The sequence below is a fragment of the Bactrocera tryoni genome, chromosome 2, assembly GCF_016617805.1.
Source record: "Bactrocera tryoni isolate S06 chromosome 2, CSIRO_BtryS06_freeze2, whole genome shotgun sequence".
NCBI lineage: Eukaryota > Metazoa > Arthropoda > Insecta > Diptera > Tephritidae > Bactrocera > Bactrocera tryoni.
This window is the reverse complement of record NC_052500.1, coordinates 83,641,700-83,659,154: the sequence shown is the minus strand read 5'-3', so window position 1 is coordinate 83,659,154 and position 17,455 is coordinate 83,641,700. Positions and strand designations below refer to the sequence as shown.

Here is a 17,455-nt window from a genome sequence, read left to right as displayed (position 1 = left end):
CAGAGCTTCGCGTTAAAGTATCTTGCAATGGTAGACTTGTTACAAGCCAATTACATAGTCCGCTTATATTGACCTCATCAGATTTACAACATAAGCGGTTAACCTCATCCGACTAACTACTGGTATAGCTTCACGCTTGATTCAATAAACTTTAAAATTTGTTGGTGGCTCTCTTATTCTATGGAGTTTTTTCCAGGACAATAAACTATAAATTATTCATAAAATAAATAAAATTATTGCTCTCACTAAACGGCTCACTTAGCCCCAGCAAATTTATAAATACCAATTTACTGATAGGGGCTATTGAGGCGATGTGATCCCTATTTGGAAACATTGATCGAAGGGATTTTATCCTGCGCTTACAGACTGCTGTGCAGTCAATTAGCGGGTGTTCTGGAGTTTCAGGCTCCATGTCGCAGAACAATTTGCACAAAAAGCTGGGTCCAGGTTATAGAAGTGCTTCTTGAGCTTGCAATGGGTTAGTGTAAAAAGCGACAAGTAGCCTAAGTTTGTCACTTGGGAGGTTGATTACATATTTAAATCTATTAAGGTTGCAATCATCCATTAGCAACTTGGCATGTCTCATGCCTTGGAGTTGTTGCCAATACCCTTCGTTGTCCTTCATACTTGCGAAGCAGCTCCTTTATGGTATGGGGACCAACCACAATGAAAAGTCCTGGAGACTAAGAGGCCGAGCTCATCAGCAAGTTTATTCTCAGCTATACCTTTGTGACCGAGCACCTAGATAAACTGCACATGATTGCATTGATATTCTAAACGACTTTTATTTAGCGACTCTAGAAACATTTTCTGCAAACTATGACACTTTATTCATGCAAAATGATTCCCCTAAACAGAAAGCAAAAACAACATTGAAATAGCTCCAGGGAAAGGAAATCACAAATATAGATTGGACGGCATAATCGCCTGGCAAAAATTAACCCAATGAAAATCTGTGAAGTAAATTTTTAAGAAAAAAAGATACTTGAAACTTTGTCCTCAAAACGTTGAAGCGTTTTCGGTGGCGATCAATAAAGCTTGGTCAAATAAAAGCGAACAACGACGATATATCTGCACAAGCTTTGGCTCAGATTATTTTCCACGGCAGCTCTACAAATATATCTGAATATATTGATCCGTTAAAATCAAGTCCTTTTTGGAAAACTATTTTTATTTGACAAGAAATCTTCACTAAGTTAGGCACCAGTTATTGTTTAAAATAACACTATCTGCAAGCATATTGTTCACATCGGATCACTATAGCTTATACTTTTAAAATTTAGTTATGCATAAAAAGGTGCTATAAGAGATGCACCTGAGAAGAGTATTATATCGTTATTTAAAATGCAAAACAGCGTTCATCAAAAAATTGGAAATTGAGTTTTTTATCGCCTACGATTCACTACATCATTTTGTATACATGTACCATAAACTATAACCAGTATATAACCAATATATAACCAATACATAACCATTTTATAACCAAAGCACACATTTTGTCCAATATAAGTGGTTTTTATTATATCGTTTTTCCTTCACTTGTAAACTTATGAAAAGTGATGTTACGTTATTTTGCATTTTAGTTGGCGATGTTAAGTTTGCAAGTGCAGAAGAAGTTAACGTTTTTATTTGTTTTTGTTGTTAAACAGTTTTTAGTGTTTATTTTACTTACAGTTCTTGCAAATGCGTCAGTTTGTTCAAACCCTCTGGCAGGCTGTTGATTAAGTTGTCATCCAATTCCCTGTTCCCAGCATAAGATTTGTAGTAAAGACATGTGATAAGAAGACAATAGAATTAATAGAATATAATTATAAGCAAAAGTGATTGGAAATAAGTATATAAATTAATATTAAAATCTAGAAAATAAATTAAAAGATTTTTTAAAAATAATTACTGTCTGTTGCTTTTTATTCGAAATTAACCCAATAAATTATAGTCATGTACAACACCAACAACATAGCTACATTAAGTTACACTTTTTGTCCAGTGAGTGAATTTGCAGATGCGGCATACTTATATACATATGTGTGTTATATGTATCTCCATATATTTGAAACTAAGCAGCACATACATACATACTTATATCCCATAAATAACACAATGTCTTTTCGTGTGCATTCGCAAAGCATTTATCTTCCAGTGGTCACTTGAAATGGCCACATTTCAAACGCTCGATAGCTTAAAGTGCAATAACAACAATAACGGCAACAGCAATTGCGATTTCCGCAAATAACTTGCACTCGCTTTTATGGAAGCATTGACGCCACAAAACTTTTGACTTTTACCTTTTCAACAACAAAGTAACTGCCATACCGTTGTGTACAAGCACACACACACACATACGTGCATTTGTATGTGTAGAAGCCACTTAGAGCTTTGTTTGTAAACAAATGTTATAAAATATATTTCTATATGTACCGACATAAGTGGGTGTGTTTGTGCAGAACCCAAACAAAAAAACGGAAAATTGCAAAAAACTTCTTGAAGTGGTGAAATTCGCAAGTCGTGTTTTTATTGCTTCTCCGCCAGCGCAACTTTTCACTTAACACACACACACACACATAAATAGTTGCCATTGCATTTATTTCCAATGAGTTTTGCATGTAAGCTTTTAGTTAAGGGGTTTTTCGAATTTACTGTTATGTTTATAAATTGGCAGCGATTTTTATGCTCGTGTATTCGCTCTCCGAACCAATAACTATTTCTATTCACTTGTATTTGCAGTCTTTTTGCACTTGTTTCCTCTATTCAGTTCTATTTGCTGTGACCACACCCCTCCTCCCGCACTTTCAACTTCACTTTCTTGCTGCTGTTTCCTTTTTTGTGCGAGCATTTGTTTCTAACCGTCCATTTTGTTTATTAAATTGCTGTGAGGCAATAAGTTTCGTGTCCGCTGGCCCAAAGCCATGTTCGAATTTTGCTTTTCTATTTTTTCCGATAAAGTTTCGATTTTTATTGCTGCCACTCATTTTAATAAAATAACTCATTTATTTGGAACTCAATCTTGGTTTGGGATAAATTAGTGGACCGCTTAAGATTTGAAATTCTACCTTATTATTTTTGATTTAGTTATAGATAGCGGTATATGACATAACATCTTTTCCAGGGAAGGCCAAAATTAAAATATATGCTATATTTTTAAGGACGTAGTCACCGCTTATGCGGTTATAGCCGATTTATATGTATAGTATACTAACATAAATATACAAATTACGTATAGAAATAAAGATGACGTGATTTCCACAGCTCGTAGTGACCGTGTTCTTTAGGATTTGTCTCAAATTTTATCAGAGTGTTTTCGATGTTTTACTTTGGAAAAGTGTTTGGAAAACGTACAAGATTATTGTGCACATTCAAATTCTCCGTTAGCTACTGTTAGAACTCTTTGCGCTAAACACGGTTTAAAATTCTAGAACAATTGATTGGTCGTAATTAATTCTCAAAAATTGACTTTTTTTAGTATGTCACACATTGTGTGCCTCTTAAGTATTAAATACTGACTATTCATTGTCAAAGATAACTGATTATTTTAATAAACTTTTCAAAAAAATTATATTATCATATCTGAGCTTTCTATACTCACAACACTTTCAACGCCGTCAGATTCGTAAATGCACTCGAGGAGATCTTCATTATTTGATTTCGCTTCAAAAGACTGTAAAAGTAAATTTATATATATAGATATCAGAAAAAATATATAGTTGACGCTGTTATTTTATTAAATTCGAAAATTATTATGTCTTATTCCTATACAAAATATATCACCACCTAAAATGCTAAACAACGTATCACAAAAAAAGAAAATCGCCGCCAAATATAATAACCAAAATATAACCATTTATAATATAAACTCAAATTTTGTTTCAATATGAGTGGTTTGTATTATAACGTTTTGCCTTCGTCTGTAAACTTATGAAAAGTGATGTTACGTTATTTTGCATTTTAGGTGACGATATGTAAGATGAGTGTTTACGCCATGTTCAGACTTATAAAATATTTTAAACCATCTTAGTAATTGAATTTAATAAATCTTAATAGAAGTATAAATAACAAAAGCTGAAATGTTCGTATTGTTTCCCTAAAAGGGCACCACATATGTATATAGTAATTTTACCTATTCACTAAAACACTTCAGTACGACCACGAGTCCGAAAGATATGAGAGTTTTGAAAAAACAAAACAGATAAAATGGAAATTCGCATGTTACTGGAACACTATTATTTTATAAAAAAAAATACACCTCACACCGAAAAGTAATTCTTTCAGACGTATTCACTACTAATTAATAGCTTTCAAAATTCCGTTTGGATTCTACCAACACTGAATGCAATGAATACAGCAGAATTTCCAAAGAGACTGCCAACAGGCTCCTGGAATTGTTCAGGATGTTGGAACTTTATGACCAAATGCGATATATTGGAGGGCATACTAGACCATAGGTCACAATGCAAAGCCTCAATTTTCCTATCTATCTATCTATCTATGTTGGATTGTTAGGATAAAGCACAATCCATTCACCGCAACGCAAATTAATGAAAGCCTTAGAAAAATTACATGAATGGGGTTTCGAGTTGAATGCTCATACATCATATTTATGTATATGGTAATCCAGTTTTAGTTGCCAGCAAATTGTTTGCCCTTCTCTGGTCTCAATATAATGAACGTTAGAGAGAAATATGGCATTTATCAGCTGGAAATTATCGAAATTGAAATATTTTACAACATGCCTTTTACTATAAAAATCACGTTGAAATCGCTTTACTACTCGATGAAAGCTGACATAAATTAAAATATTTTTTAATCTTTAGAACTTTTTTGCTCACCTATAAGCTGAGTACTCAAAGGTGTGAAAAAGAAGTATATTTTATAATAAAGAAAGTTTCTGAAAACTTATATACTGTCTGATTTTAACCGGACTGGTCCATTTAAATGATGGAATCGATATTTTTTTCTTCGTTTCTTACGCTCATACGCTCACGCTGGAACTTCATATTTTAGTCAAGAGTATGCTTGAAAACTGGTCTTTTTATTGGAACCACATCTACAGAATCTTTGAAATTATTGTTAACGTTTTTTGGAGAGTCTTCTTTAACACAAACACAAGTATTTGAGTAGCACGAAGCATTCAGTGACGGTCGTGAAGTCTTCGAAAACTTGCCTGATGCGACTTGTTCATTAATCTCTGTTAATGACGATAACTGCAGAAAAAAATTAAAGAAACAATGCAATGGAAACCTTCGTTGTTGCATCAAAGAGATAACAAAGGCCTTCAATACCTATTATGCCTTAACTCAACACATTTTAGTTCATATTTTGGCTATGAAGCGTGTCATTACTAGACACGCACCAAAAGACCTGAATCTTTGAAATACTTGTTAACGTATCATAGATGAGAAAGCTACCTTCACCAACGCAACGCAATCTTTGTGTGGTGACGAGTCTTGGGTTTATGAATATGGCGGCGAGACTTTTCAGCAATCTAAGGAATGGTGTTCCAAAGATGTCAAACCAAAATACGCTGAAAGCACAGAAAACTAACCGATGCTTATAACTAGTGAATAGAAAAAATTTAGAAAAACTTAATGGAAAATTAAATTAAGTGTTGGAATGCTCGTATTAGCTTATTGGCCTTTTTGCAAGCAATAATAAAGATTTTTTTAAAATAAATAAAAATGTCAGTCCGGTTCATATTTGGTCAGATGATTTTTTTTTTACATTTAACACTTAAAATTCTGTTCGAAATCAGTACATTTATTTTTATACATTAATAATCAAAACCTTTTGAATATGAAGCTGTATTATATCATATTTATTCATTTAGAACTTTTATATTACCATCGTAATTCATACTTACAGCACCACTAAATTTGGCATATGTGGGAAGTCGTCATCGTTAATTATTGTCAGAAGGTTGCTGCCAAGATTTCTGCGAAGATTTTCATACATAAAATATTAAATATTAGTCAAAAATATTTTGCATAAAACAGGAACATTTAGAAAAAAGGAAAAGAAGGAAAAATTAAGAAAAAGTATTGGAAAATATTTTGAAAATTGTTATATTGAAATACTGAAATAATTGCTTGAAATTTAACAAACCTAGAATAGAAGATCAATTACATACAACTACAATTGTGTCTACAGTTGGGTGATATATAGGATTATGTATATATATAGGGCACAATAGACCTTAGGCCGTTTTGCCAACCTCAATTAATATCTAGCTACAAATAAGCATATATATGGTATATGTATGTATCATTTTTATATATTCAAGTCGAAACACTGATCAATTTTTTTTTTGATTTTCCTCAACACTTAAGAATTTCGAACGATTTGCCAATAAAGTCAACTATTTCACCCATACATCCAAAAGTTATGGTGTGTGTGTAAGTAACAACATATTTTGTTTTTGTAATTGTTATTTACTGCAAAATCTATGAAAATAGGAGTTGGACCAAAGCGTAAGTGATGAAGCAGTGAAGCGTTGGTGCGTGTGCGCAATACATACATACAAAAGTTATTCAAAAGCAGGCAAGTAAGTAAGCAAGTAAGAGTGTAAGAAATAGCTCACAGTGCTTCGAGTGTCTTTAATCCAGCCAAAGCGTTTGTCGGTATCCGATAGAACAGATTGCCCTCGAGCCGGAGCGTGCGTAGCTTGGGCAGATGCTGGAGGCTGTCAGTGTCCATGCTGGCTAAGGCGTTGCCGTTCAGCTGGCTTTGTTATTTTCGTGCACAATATGCATGTATTTTTTAATTATTTTATTTTTATATTTTTTTATTGTATATTTAATTTTTTTTTTGGAAAAGGTGCACATTTGTCCGGTTGCGGCGTGGTTTGTGCGGTTGCAGCAAAGCAGCGCAAAAATTAAAATACAAAATATGAAAGTAAACTAATAACTTTAGTAACTTGAGTAACAGTAAAACTATGCAATTTTTGAGTTTTCTCGAATCGCTTTTGACAATTTTTATTAATAAATATTTTTGTTTTTAAGTATTTTTTATAGAATTTTGAGTGCGATAGCCGAATAGCGCGTGTGCTGCATTAAGTTAGCTATTAAAGGGCGCGCAAGTAGCATATATTTAGGCGCTGCAGTATGCTGTTGCTTATGCGAAATTGTTTTTGTATGTGTGTAACTATTTCAAATATTTACATATTTGTATTTATAAAAATCACAAGTGCAGCAGAGTATGCTTCTTCATACTTCATTCTCATAATGGTAAAAATATTGCTCTCAATTGTTTTAAAGTCACGCATACTTACAGTGAAATTAAATTCTTCAATCCTTGAAATGTGTGCGCCGGCAACGATTTAAGGCCACAATTTTGTAAATTCAAACGTTTCAATTTACCAAGTCCATAAAATGCATTCGGATCAATATTAATGATGCTATTGTCGGATAAAGTTCTGTGAATAATGAAACAAAAAATTCAAATATCTCAAGCAATGCTAAAAACACTGGCAAATATAATAAAGTTAGGAGTGGAAAAAGAGCTGCAGCCCTATTTACAAGGCTTTGGACGAAAGCAGCGCTTCAAGGCTCATCACCTCATCCTTGCCAAATGGACATAATTAATTGCCGGATGTGTTGAAATGTGGTAATAAAGTCATTTATCTAAGCAAACTTGCATGGCTTGAGGGAGTGCGCGGCTGCCGCTAACTGTGCTGCCGACGAAAGTAAGCGCTCAAAGCTATCAAGGCGCTGCGCAGATAAATGGAGGTTGAAGAGAGCATAAAGGCTGCTATTTGTGAAAAAGTTGGTTAAATGTATACTATACCCACATATATAGATATGCGTGTGCGTTTAGAAGAACACTAACTAATGAGGCAACTATTAGCTTAATAGAGCAACTTTATCGGTTGATGGTCTCGTTCAGACTATAAATAATTCGAAAAGCAGTGATTGTGAAACATGTTTAATACAACCGGGCGCTCTTCCTTCAAATGGCTTTTGACACATTTTTGAGAGCTTTCTTAACCTGTTGCTACTTTTAAAGAGGCAATATCAGTCAAAAAATTTATGATCCACAACTCGTCCCAGAAAAATTAAAAAAATTAAGCATTTTGTGAATGTAATCTTTGAGGCTATTTTTTGCTAATTTTGGGTTGCTAAAACCGAAAATCACAGTAAAATCTCCCAACATATGGTATTCTTTGCCTTATAATCAGGCGGCCTAGGTTAGAGCGAATCGATATTCTACGGATCATTCCAAAGAACTTTGTGTAAGAGCCTTTTGGATCGAAAACCGGTTTTGAGCAAGCGATTTTTAAAACGAATTATCGAAACACTTTTAAAGTCTTTCCCGGGCAGCATTTAGCTCTTTCAGCGATTTTCATATATCTTGCAAACGAACATCTCTTTAAGGTTTAATTCGCGAACGAATTCTTTGATCCTTTCCTTTTAACAAACGAAAATCGTCAAGCTGAAAGTGAGAAGGCGATCCATTCCCTCCACAGGGTTGCGCGTTGCCAAAAAAACCCGCAAAGTAAAAAACCCCCCCAATGAAAACAAAACAACAGCCCCGGAAGAGAAACCCCCTTTTGGATGACGATCATGGCAAACGCATTAAGGATTACGATTTGAGGGCATGCACCTGGAATGTCGGGTTCCTTAAATGGAAAGGTGCAGCTGCCCAGCTGGTTGATGTCATGAAAATAAAGGCTGACACCACCGCCGTGCAAGAAATGTGATTGACGGCATAAGGACTGAGACGAGTAGGTCCTTGTGGCATCTATTACGGTGGCCATATAAAGGAGCGCAGATTTGGTGTGGGATTCATGGTGGGAGAGATACTTCTTCGCCGAGTACTGTCATTCACCCTGGTGGATGAACGTCTAGCCGCAATTCGCATCAAACTGAAGTTCTTCAACATATAGCTGATTTGTGTCTACCCCCGACGAAAGTGAAGGACGATGTGACCAAAGATCCCCAAATGGGCTGAGGCTGATCGACTTCGCCGTGGCAAGGAATTTGGTTATCGGTAGTACTAGATACCAGTACAAGAAAATTCATCAAGCTACCTGGCTGTATACGGATTGAAAGCCACCAACCAGATAGATCATGTTGTGAGAGACTGAAGTCGTGTCTCCACTGTTTTAGACGTACCTACGCTCCGAGGGCCGAACATCGACTCGGACCACTATCTTATTGCAGCCAAGTTACCCACCCGCTCCGTGCAGCAAAAAACGCACGTCAACAAACACAAGGAAGGTTCGACGTCGAGAAGCTGCATTACAACTGACAGCCGAACGATTTTCTACTGTTCTCTGAAAGCACCGGTCAACAACTCGGTTCCGAGTGGTTGTAAAAGTTTTTAAATACAAATAACCCACAACCAAACTAATTCTCCTGATTTCAGTTTTTCTTAAAATCTATTTTGACTTACAGTTCTTCGAGGTTAGGTACCATAAAAAATGTATTAGCCTCAAATATAGTTATGTTGTTGTTGCCCAAATCTCTGTAAAAAGAAAATATACAGTTAAATTACAATAAACATTTCACTCGCAAGTTATTTTGTATAACAAACAAATTTAAACAAGCAAATCATGCATTCTAAGTCATTCAAGTAATTTACTTACAAGGTCACAACGGTGTCTGGCAGCTCCACCGGCACCGCAACAACGCCGATACCCCGGCAACTCAGCGACAGCCGCTCCAGTGTGCCGGTGCAGTGACAATGCTTCTGCGTCCACACTTCGCAAACGCTGTGCAGCGTGCGTGGTGGCCGTTCTGCGCTGGTTCCCTCCAGTAGTGACGTACGCCCACTCTCCTCCGCCGTTGGCTTATCAGCTGTGACCGCTGATGGTGAACTGCTTGCCGCCGCGGCTGCCTGCATGCTGCCATGATACTCCAGCAATGTTTGCTCGTACAACAATTGCGCCTCCTTTTCCGGATCGACAGATGACAACACGATGTTCTCACGTATCTGCTCGGGCATGTTGATGACCGCGCGCTGTGTTTGCTTGCTGTCAGTGCCATTTGCGGCGGCATCGTGAGCACTCACGGTCGTTGGCGTTGCTTGGTGAGTCTTGCTAACGCCGGCGGCTGTGGCCGCGGCACTCACCGCAAGCATACGCTGTGTGTTGTTGTGTATATTTGCGATGTTGTTCAGCGCTTGTATATCGTTTTCATTTATGGCTTGCGGCTTGCCAACTCGCTTATCGCTTGATTTATGCGCGTCAATCAGCGCTGACTTATCTGATGTGGTGGTTGTGTTGTTATTACTGCCATTGCTTAAACTATCGTTACTAATCCTATCACTATTGCTAATCCTACTACTCTTGTGGCTCATACTAATACTGGTGCCGGTACTCGCATACTTCTCAGCCGCTTCTTTGGTTTCCCCTACCGTTTGTTGACCAAGCAGTAATGTCTCCACAAACTCCGTCATCGCGGGCTCCACGGCGCCTAGTTCTTTACGGTCCGCGGTGGCGTTATTATCAGCTCGTCGCTTATTTACGCCACCACCTTCGACAGCTTGCAGCATCTCCGCGCTTATCACTAGTTTACTTAGCGCATATGCCTGCAGCAACTGTAGCACGCATAACACTAACGCGAATATCACCGAATCTTTGAGTAGAAACCAAGAGTGCGTGCGTTTGCCGCGTCCCCGGCTAATGGCCATGCCGTCCCCAGTACACTTGAAGCGCTCTATCCTACCGCAGCGCACACAACGCGTTCTCGCCGACTGAGTTTGACTCTCCCTCTTTCTCTTCTCGTTTTTATATGCTTTTTGTAGTGTTGGCTGTGGACTGTGCGGTTGCTGTTGTTGTTGCTTTTCGATACGCCACTGATTGATGCTGCCAAACATTTGTCATTTAATGACAGTCGTGTGTGCAACACATTTCGCAAACATGACGACAAAACTATGCTGGCGAATGCCGCCAGCTTCGAACAGGCAACAACACCGCTGTGTAGTGACAGTTAGACGAGATAGTATTGTTCGAGTGTAATCAATGCCGTGCAGAGGGTTTACGACCAACTTGTCCTTTTGCTCCTTCTACTTATTTCTACTTCTTTACAGATGTTCTATGGAAAAGTATTTAAGTTCTTCGATGTTTGTCATTTGATTGAACAAATGTCATTTGTGTCAAAGTTGTATGGGTAACGCTTCGGTTGATGGGAAACTTTACGCCGTTGATTTGCGTGTGCTGCAAGAGATATGTAAAGGAAGTTACCACTTTATTTCGGAAAATGTGGAAATGTCTGTAAGAATCAACATTTTGGGAATTATTAGAGAAACTTAAGCAACTTATTTTGGTATAGAGGGCTTAGTAAAAATATTCATTTTCTTAAATATACAAACGTGTTTGAAAATATCAAAACCATGACAGTTTGTACTTCTCTACAGAATTTTGAGTAAGTCATCTCAATTTTTTGCTGAATATTTTGGAAATGACTCTATCAGCAAGTGCAGTGCCTTCCCAGGAGGGAGCTATTTAAATTTAACATATATATCTACTAAACACATATATTCCCACACACACATAGACACAGTAGCATTTGGTAGCTTTGGCAATTACTTTGCCATCAATCAAATCCATGACAGCTGCATTTCATTGCATTTAATAGATAAACATATTTTGAATAAGAATTCACCTTTCACTCCATTTATGCAACAGCACATGGCAGTGTGTGTACTTTACTTGGTATGATCAAAGAAATTTTCCGGTCAAGGCACGTTTATGTACGGCGGGTCTTTTGGCCAAATTGCAATGTTGTGCAAATAGCATATCAATTTGATTGACTCGGAATTTCGAGAGAACAACAATTATGCCATACAGAATCGGTGATGCTTCTAATTGTATCTAGTACGAGAGTTGCTTGCTGCAGATAGTTGGGACTTATTTTGTGCTTTTGGAATTTATTTTTCACAATTATGCAAGGATTTTTATAACAAATTTAATTTTAAAAAATACATAAATTAAATAAAAAAGTTTGAAGTATTAAAATAAAATTCAAATTTTTAATAAAATAAAAAATAAATAAATAAAAATTATTCGTTTATACTTATATCTGTAATGTTATTTTTTAAGTTTAAGATCACTTTTTATCATTGCTTACGGGGCATCTCGACAGGATAAAATCTATGTCTTGCTAACTGTATTGCCGTGCCTATTGCCTGTGGAGACTCCACATTGCTTATAGCTTACAATATATCGCAAACTAATCCGTATGCCATATATCGTAAGCTATAAGCTGTCACTTCAGCAGTTTGACAGCGCAGTTTTCATTTCTATGAAAATTTCGAAGAGGCAACATATCCCATTTGCACATATGCCGACGGCATTTTCATTTCGGTAATATGAAAATTAGAAGAGCGAGTATTAAGACGGTTGTGTTATATTATAAAAATACAGTACATTTTCAAAATAACATTTTTTCAAAAAATTAATATTTAGTTTAATATTGTTAATTTACAGAAAAATTATGCAAATTGGGTTGGGAATAAGCGAAATCTTAAATTTAATAAACTTATACCAGCAAAAATCAAAATATCATTGCTCATTTTAAATTTATTATTTTAATTGGTATATAAAATGTATGCCACAATTATTACATAGTAGTCCAAAAATATGAATTCTTATTTTTCCCAGAAATATATATTTGTAAAATAAAGGATCTTTATCCTTTGTTATTATTTCATTTTTCCCAGAAATACATTTGTAAACAAAAGGATCTTTATCCCTTTTTGTTTTCCACATAAAAGATTTAAACAGTTCAAGGGCTCAAAACATGCGCTACATCAGCTCGAACCTACCTCCCCTACGCTTTTGCGCAAATGATTATCTTATGATAACAAATGCCCACTTACAGATTTGGCAATGGCAATAGCAATAGATTTGACAGTTAGCAAGACATAGATTTTATCCTGTCGAGATGCCCCGTTAAGGTTTTGTTTTAATCACAAATACATATATTATTATAAACTGCAATTATTAGGAAACTTCAAAAAAAAATTCAAAACTTTTCAAGAATGTAAAAACAAATTTATTTAAAAATGTGTGATACTGGGACCATTGAGAAGTATCATTTCTAACATTACCTTTGGTATGTACATAAATATATGGGAAAACAATGTTCTCCTTATTTTTGTATTTTTGATTTTGAGTAAACTAAACTAAACTAAAAAAAAAATGGTAAAAAAATCAGAGGTCGCGGTGCAATCCTCGTTTACTGATCTAAATTTCATACACAAGTCCCAAATGTAAGTTTGAAAAGCTGAAGCTTGGTATAACCACTGTAGATTTTTCAAAAAATCAATTCAATTACTATTATCGAAATAACCTTTCTCCAACTGAAAACGATAACCAGAAAACGATAACCATATTTTTATAAAAATATCTTCTACGATGAGGTTCACTTTCATCTGAGTGGCGTTAAGTAAACAAAAATGTCGATTGTGGTGCGAAGAAAATCCACAGATTATTAATGAACAATCATTACATTCACCTAAATTAAAAGTTGGATATGGTTTTGGTCTGGTGGAATCAGCATTCCGTACTTCTTTCGAAATGAAGATGGTGATACCTTTACTGTCAATGGAGAGTGATATAGATCGGTGATTACCAACTTATTTTGGCCGGAATTGAAGAAGTTGATCTTGACAATATCTGGTTCCAACAAGACGGGGCTACGTGTCACACAGCCCTTACAAAAACAAATTTATTGCGAGAAAAGTTTGGAGATTCGTTTATTTCAAGAAATTGTAACATTGATTCGCGAAATTTTAATTGATTTGAAACTTTTTTATGGCTTGTTGAATACGAAATTATTGACTAAAGTATTATTTTTTCTGCCTATAATTTTTAAGGGAATTAATTTTTTTTTAATTTTCTTAATGGCTAGCTACGAAGTCCTTGAATTGCCCTTGTTTAGTCCTACCCCCAAAATTAAAAACGCTATCAGAATACATACTACATCATATCGGCCTCGACACGATTGGTAAATTTTACGAAAGCATATTAATAAATCTTTTGTAGTTAGCAATTCACAATGACGTATACGTTCAGTTAACAAAAACAATACGGCTTTATAAAAACACAGGTTCACTATTGATACACTAAGATAAGTCGTCGATATTGCCTCATGTGCAATAGGCGGCAAAAGGTGGAAAGTTGGCACAAAATATTGATCGCTATTAATCGTGGAAGTGAATACTGGGTTCAACTCTGTGAAAGGGGCAAAAACCATCAAAGCCGCTTACGAAATTCGTGCCTCCTAATACCTCAAAAATATTGCTCTGAGCTATTTTTATGGAAACAAAGATTGGTATTTCACACCGACGAGGGCACCTAGAGTTACTCTATTTCGCATGGAGTGCCGCAAGACGCGGTGTTAGCTCCCTACTTTGGAACCATATATATAATGAAGTGTTAAGGAATCAACCAATCCCGTGAAACTAAAAGCTTATGCGGATGACCTAATAGTGGTAGCGGTGGCGAAACTTTAGATAATTTCCGGATCAAATGAATAGTTTCATAAACAGTCTGGTCGATCATTTTCAGGCATGAATCTACAGCTGGCTAAGCAGAAAACCGAAAATCTGCTCCTTTGGCCCAGAAAAATTGAAGAAGAACAGCCAGCGCTGAAGTACATTAGAGTAATATTGGACTTAAGACTAAAATTTAAGAAGCACTTTAAGAACACGATGGGTGAAGCAAATAAAATCTGTAATGCGTTATCTAGAATTATAGCTCTATAGCTGACAATTTTTAATAGCTATGAAGCCAAGCGCTTGACATAAAACCATATGTAAACAGGATCAATGAAGGAAGAGCATAGGCTTTCTTCAGAACGCGTGATACTGGTAAGTGTTTTCCGATGTAAAGCGATGCTGCTGAAGTATTAGACAGTACAGTGCCCATCGACATCCAGGGAAATGAATATCCGCATTCGTAACGACTATCAGAGCCGAGTCCTCTGTTAAATGGAAAGCCTCAGCTCTAATCATGGCAAGATTGAGGCATTTACAACAGATTAGGAGTCAGTCAGTCCGTACATTAGAGGAGAGTTAAGTGCCTTCTTCTATTTTATGAATCCTTAGTCCAATGAATCTGTAGGCAAAACATGAGATGGCTTTGGATGGATAAAGCTCCACAAACCCTTGTTAAAATTATAACCCATCACGAAATCAATATATAATGGGTAAAATTGTGTAGTTGGATTTCGTAGCAGGAAAACTAATATATTTTTTGACTAATTTATTACTCCAGTACGGAACATATCAAAATTTCCATACAAATCCCTTTACACCTTATATACACATATACATGCGTATGAGTCTGCCTGGACATATGCCTGTGTTTGCGAATCTCTTTGCTGCTATTCATATTGGCCTCTAGAGCAGACAATCTCTGCAAAGATATGCTGAATTGAGCCCAGGCGTCAGAAACTTTGCATAATAGAAACGTATTTACATACAAGTAAATGTATGTGTGTGGTACATTTTTAAGCAGATTGTGCAAAAAGGGTACTTCCATCAAAATGTGGTAAAAAAAACTTAGTAAACGTTCACACTTGTAGTTCTTACACCCAAACAAGTTGAAAGGGGGTATTGTGCCCGAATTTCGAGCGTTTTGTTGGCATTTTAAAAAAAGCATTTTAAACTTGTACTTTTAATTTTTTTTTGTCATTCAATTTGAACAGTACACAAAATAAATTTAAGAAAAATAATTTTCATATTTATTCATATAGAGAATGGTGAAGGCGTCGCCATGATTTCTGCAAAATTTTGAAAGAAAAACTCATAAAATGTCGGATACTCAAAAATAAAATTTCAAATTTTTCACATATTTCTTAACTTTATCGAATTTTTTAAAAATATTACAAATTTCAATTTTTATTTTTTTTGCTTCATCTGATACATGAGTTCACGGGTTTCAAATAATCCATTTTTTTATTGTCTTATTAAATTTTAAAACACCTCTCGAATAGTGTCATAAATTTTCAAGTTGATCCGAGTAATAGTTTCGGAGATGCAGCCTTGAGAACTTGTGCGCTCGAGGCTAGCTAGGCTAAGTGTGCCGTCTTTAAACTCGTTTTTCTCGAAAAGTAATTAACCGATCTTCATAAACTTTACACAGGTCTTAGAGAGTGGTGAAGTTCAACAAATGGTCGCAAAGCCAGGATTGACGCCTCGAAAAGTTATGCTGAGTGTTTGGTGGGATAGGAAAGGAATCATACATTATGAGCTGATCCAGCCTGGTCGAACGATTGATTCTATATTATGCTGTCGACTACTGATGAGATTTAAGTAAGCAATCACAAAAAAACGACCAGAATTGATCAACAGAGAGGGCTTCTTTTTCCATCCGAACAACGCTATACCGCACACAACTTTGAAGACTCGACAAAACTGGGAGAGCTTGGCTGGGAAGTTTTGATGCATCCTCACTTAATGGAGTAAAGTTGGCTTCAAGAGAAGCCTGTGAAGATTACTTACCGCAGGTTTTTGCCGAGAAACCACTAAAGTTTTACACTGATGGAATAATGTCTCTAGCGTAAAAATGGCAAAAAGTGTTCGACCAAAATGGTACATATTTGGTTCATTAAAGTTCATTATAAATATAAAAAAAATAAGTTGAAGTTTGATTACAAATACGAAAAGACTTTGGGTGTAATAAGTTAAAAAAGTTTAATTAAATATACTTAAAGCCTAACTAATACTATGTATATTCGTTGCCTGATTTAGTACATAATATTTTGTAAAAAACACAAATTCTTTTATTCCATTTAGTTATTCACTTTTATATTATTTCCATCGTAAAACTATGAACACATATTATATTTCCTTTTTTTACAAACTCCAGTCACTGTGGCTCACCACAACATTAAAGCTTTGCCTTTTAACACATTTATCCTGCAACACCACATACTCTGATCCCCTAAATAGCTAAAGTTTTATGGGCTGCTGGGCCTAGGGCTGCCGGTGTGGCGGCTAACTTTTTGCTAGCACATTTTAAATGTGTGCTTACCCACACACATGCACGTCGGTGTGTTATTTATTTACTTATATGAGTTAACGAAACATACGCCGAAATTGGCTTGCATAGCGTTTACAAATAACCACTAAAAGCTTACGTAAGCATGCGACTTGGACAGCGGTCGCTATCCCACGGTTAAACGACACCACACGCGCATCCAGACCAAATGATGACACAGCGCCGCCGCTACCTGAGAACGTCAGTGCTGCTTTTGCAACGTAACTTGCTAGCTTAAATTAGGTGTAAGAAATTTTTTGTAAATTAATTCTAAGTTTGCTTTTCAAGAATAAAGACACGGCTCGCTGCCAAGTAAAAGTGAACAAATAAATAAATAACTGGCGCCCAACGTGCTAGTCGCGACTGAATAAGTTAATCGAGTAAAGGCCCTCAAGAAGTGTCTCGCGCTGCGGCTCAAACTACTAAACAGGACGTGACAGCAGAATCAAAAAGGGATAACTTCGGTGGAAGAAA

At 36.0% G+C, this 17,455-nt stretch overlaps 1 protein-coding gene across 3 annotated transcripts in view; it reads right to left on the bottom strand.

Moving 5' to 3' along the window:
* Positions 1-17,455, bottom strand: part of LOC120767806 — a 66,994-nt gene that overhangs the window by 10,258 nt on the left and 39,281 nt on the right. For 2 of the 3 annotated variants that reach the window (XM_040094077.1, XM_040094076.1), the window contains 7 exons: positions 9,578-11,149; positions 9,385-9,456; positions 7,262-7,405; positions 6,572-6,715; positions 5,855-5,926; positions 3,584-3,655; positions 1,673-1,741 (listed from right to left, as the gene is read on the bottom strand). In XM_040094077.1, coding sequence (XP_039950011.1) covers positions 1,673-1,741; positions 3,584-3,655; positions 5,855-5,926; positions 6,572-6,715; positions 7,262-7,405; positions 9,385-9,456; positions 9,578-10,809 — 1,805 coding nt within the window. In that variant the 5' untranslated portion in view covers positions 10,810-11,149. Of the gene's footprint in view, positions 1-1,672; positions 1,742-3,583; positions 3,656-5,854; positions 5,927-6,571; positions 6,716-7,261; positions 7,406-9,384; positions 9,457-9,577; positions 11,150-17,455 lie in introns of those variants that run through there. The other variant, XM_040094079.1, reaches the window with a different exon arrangement.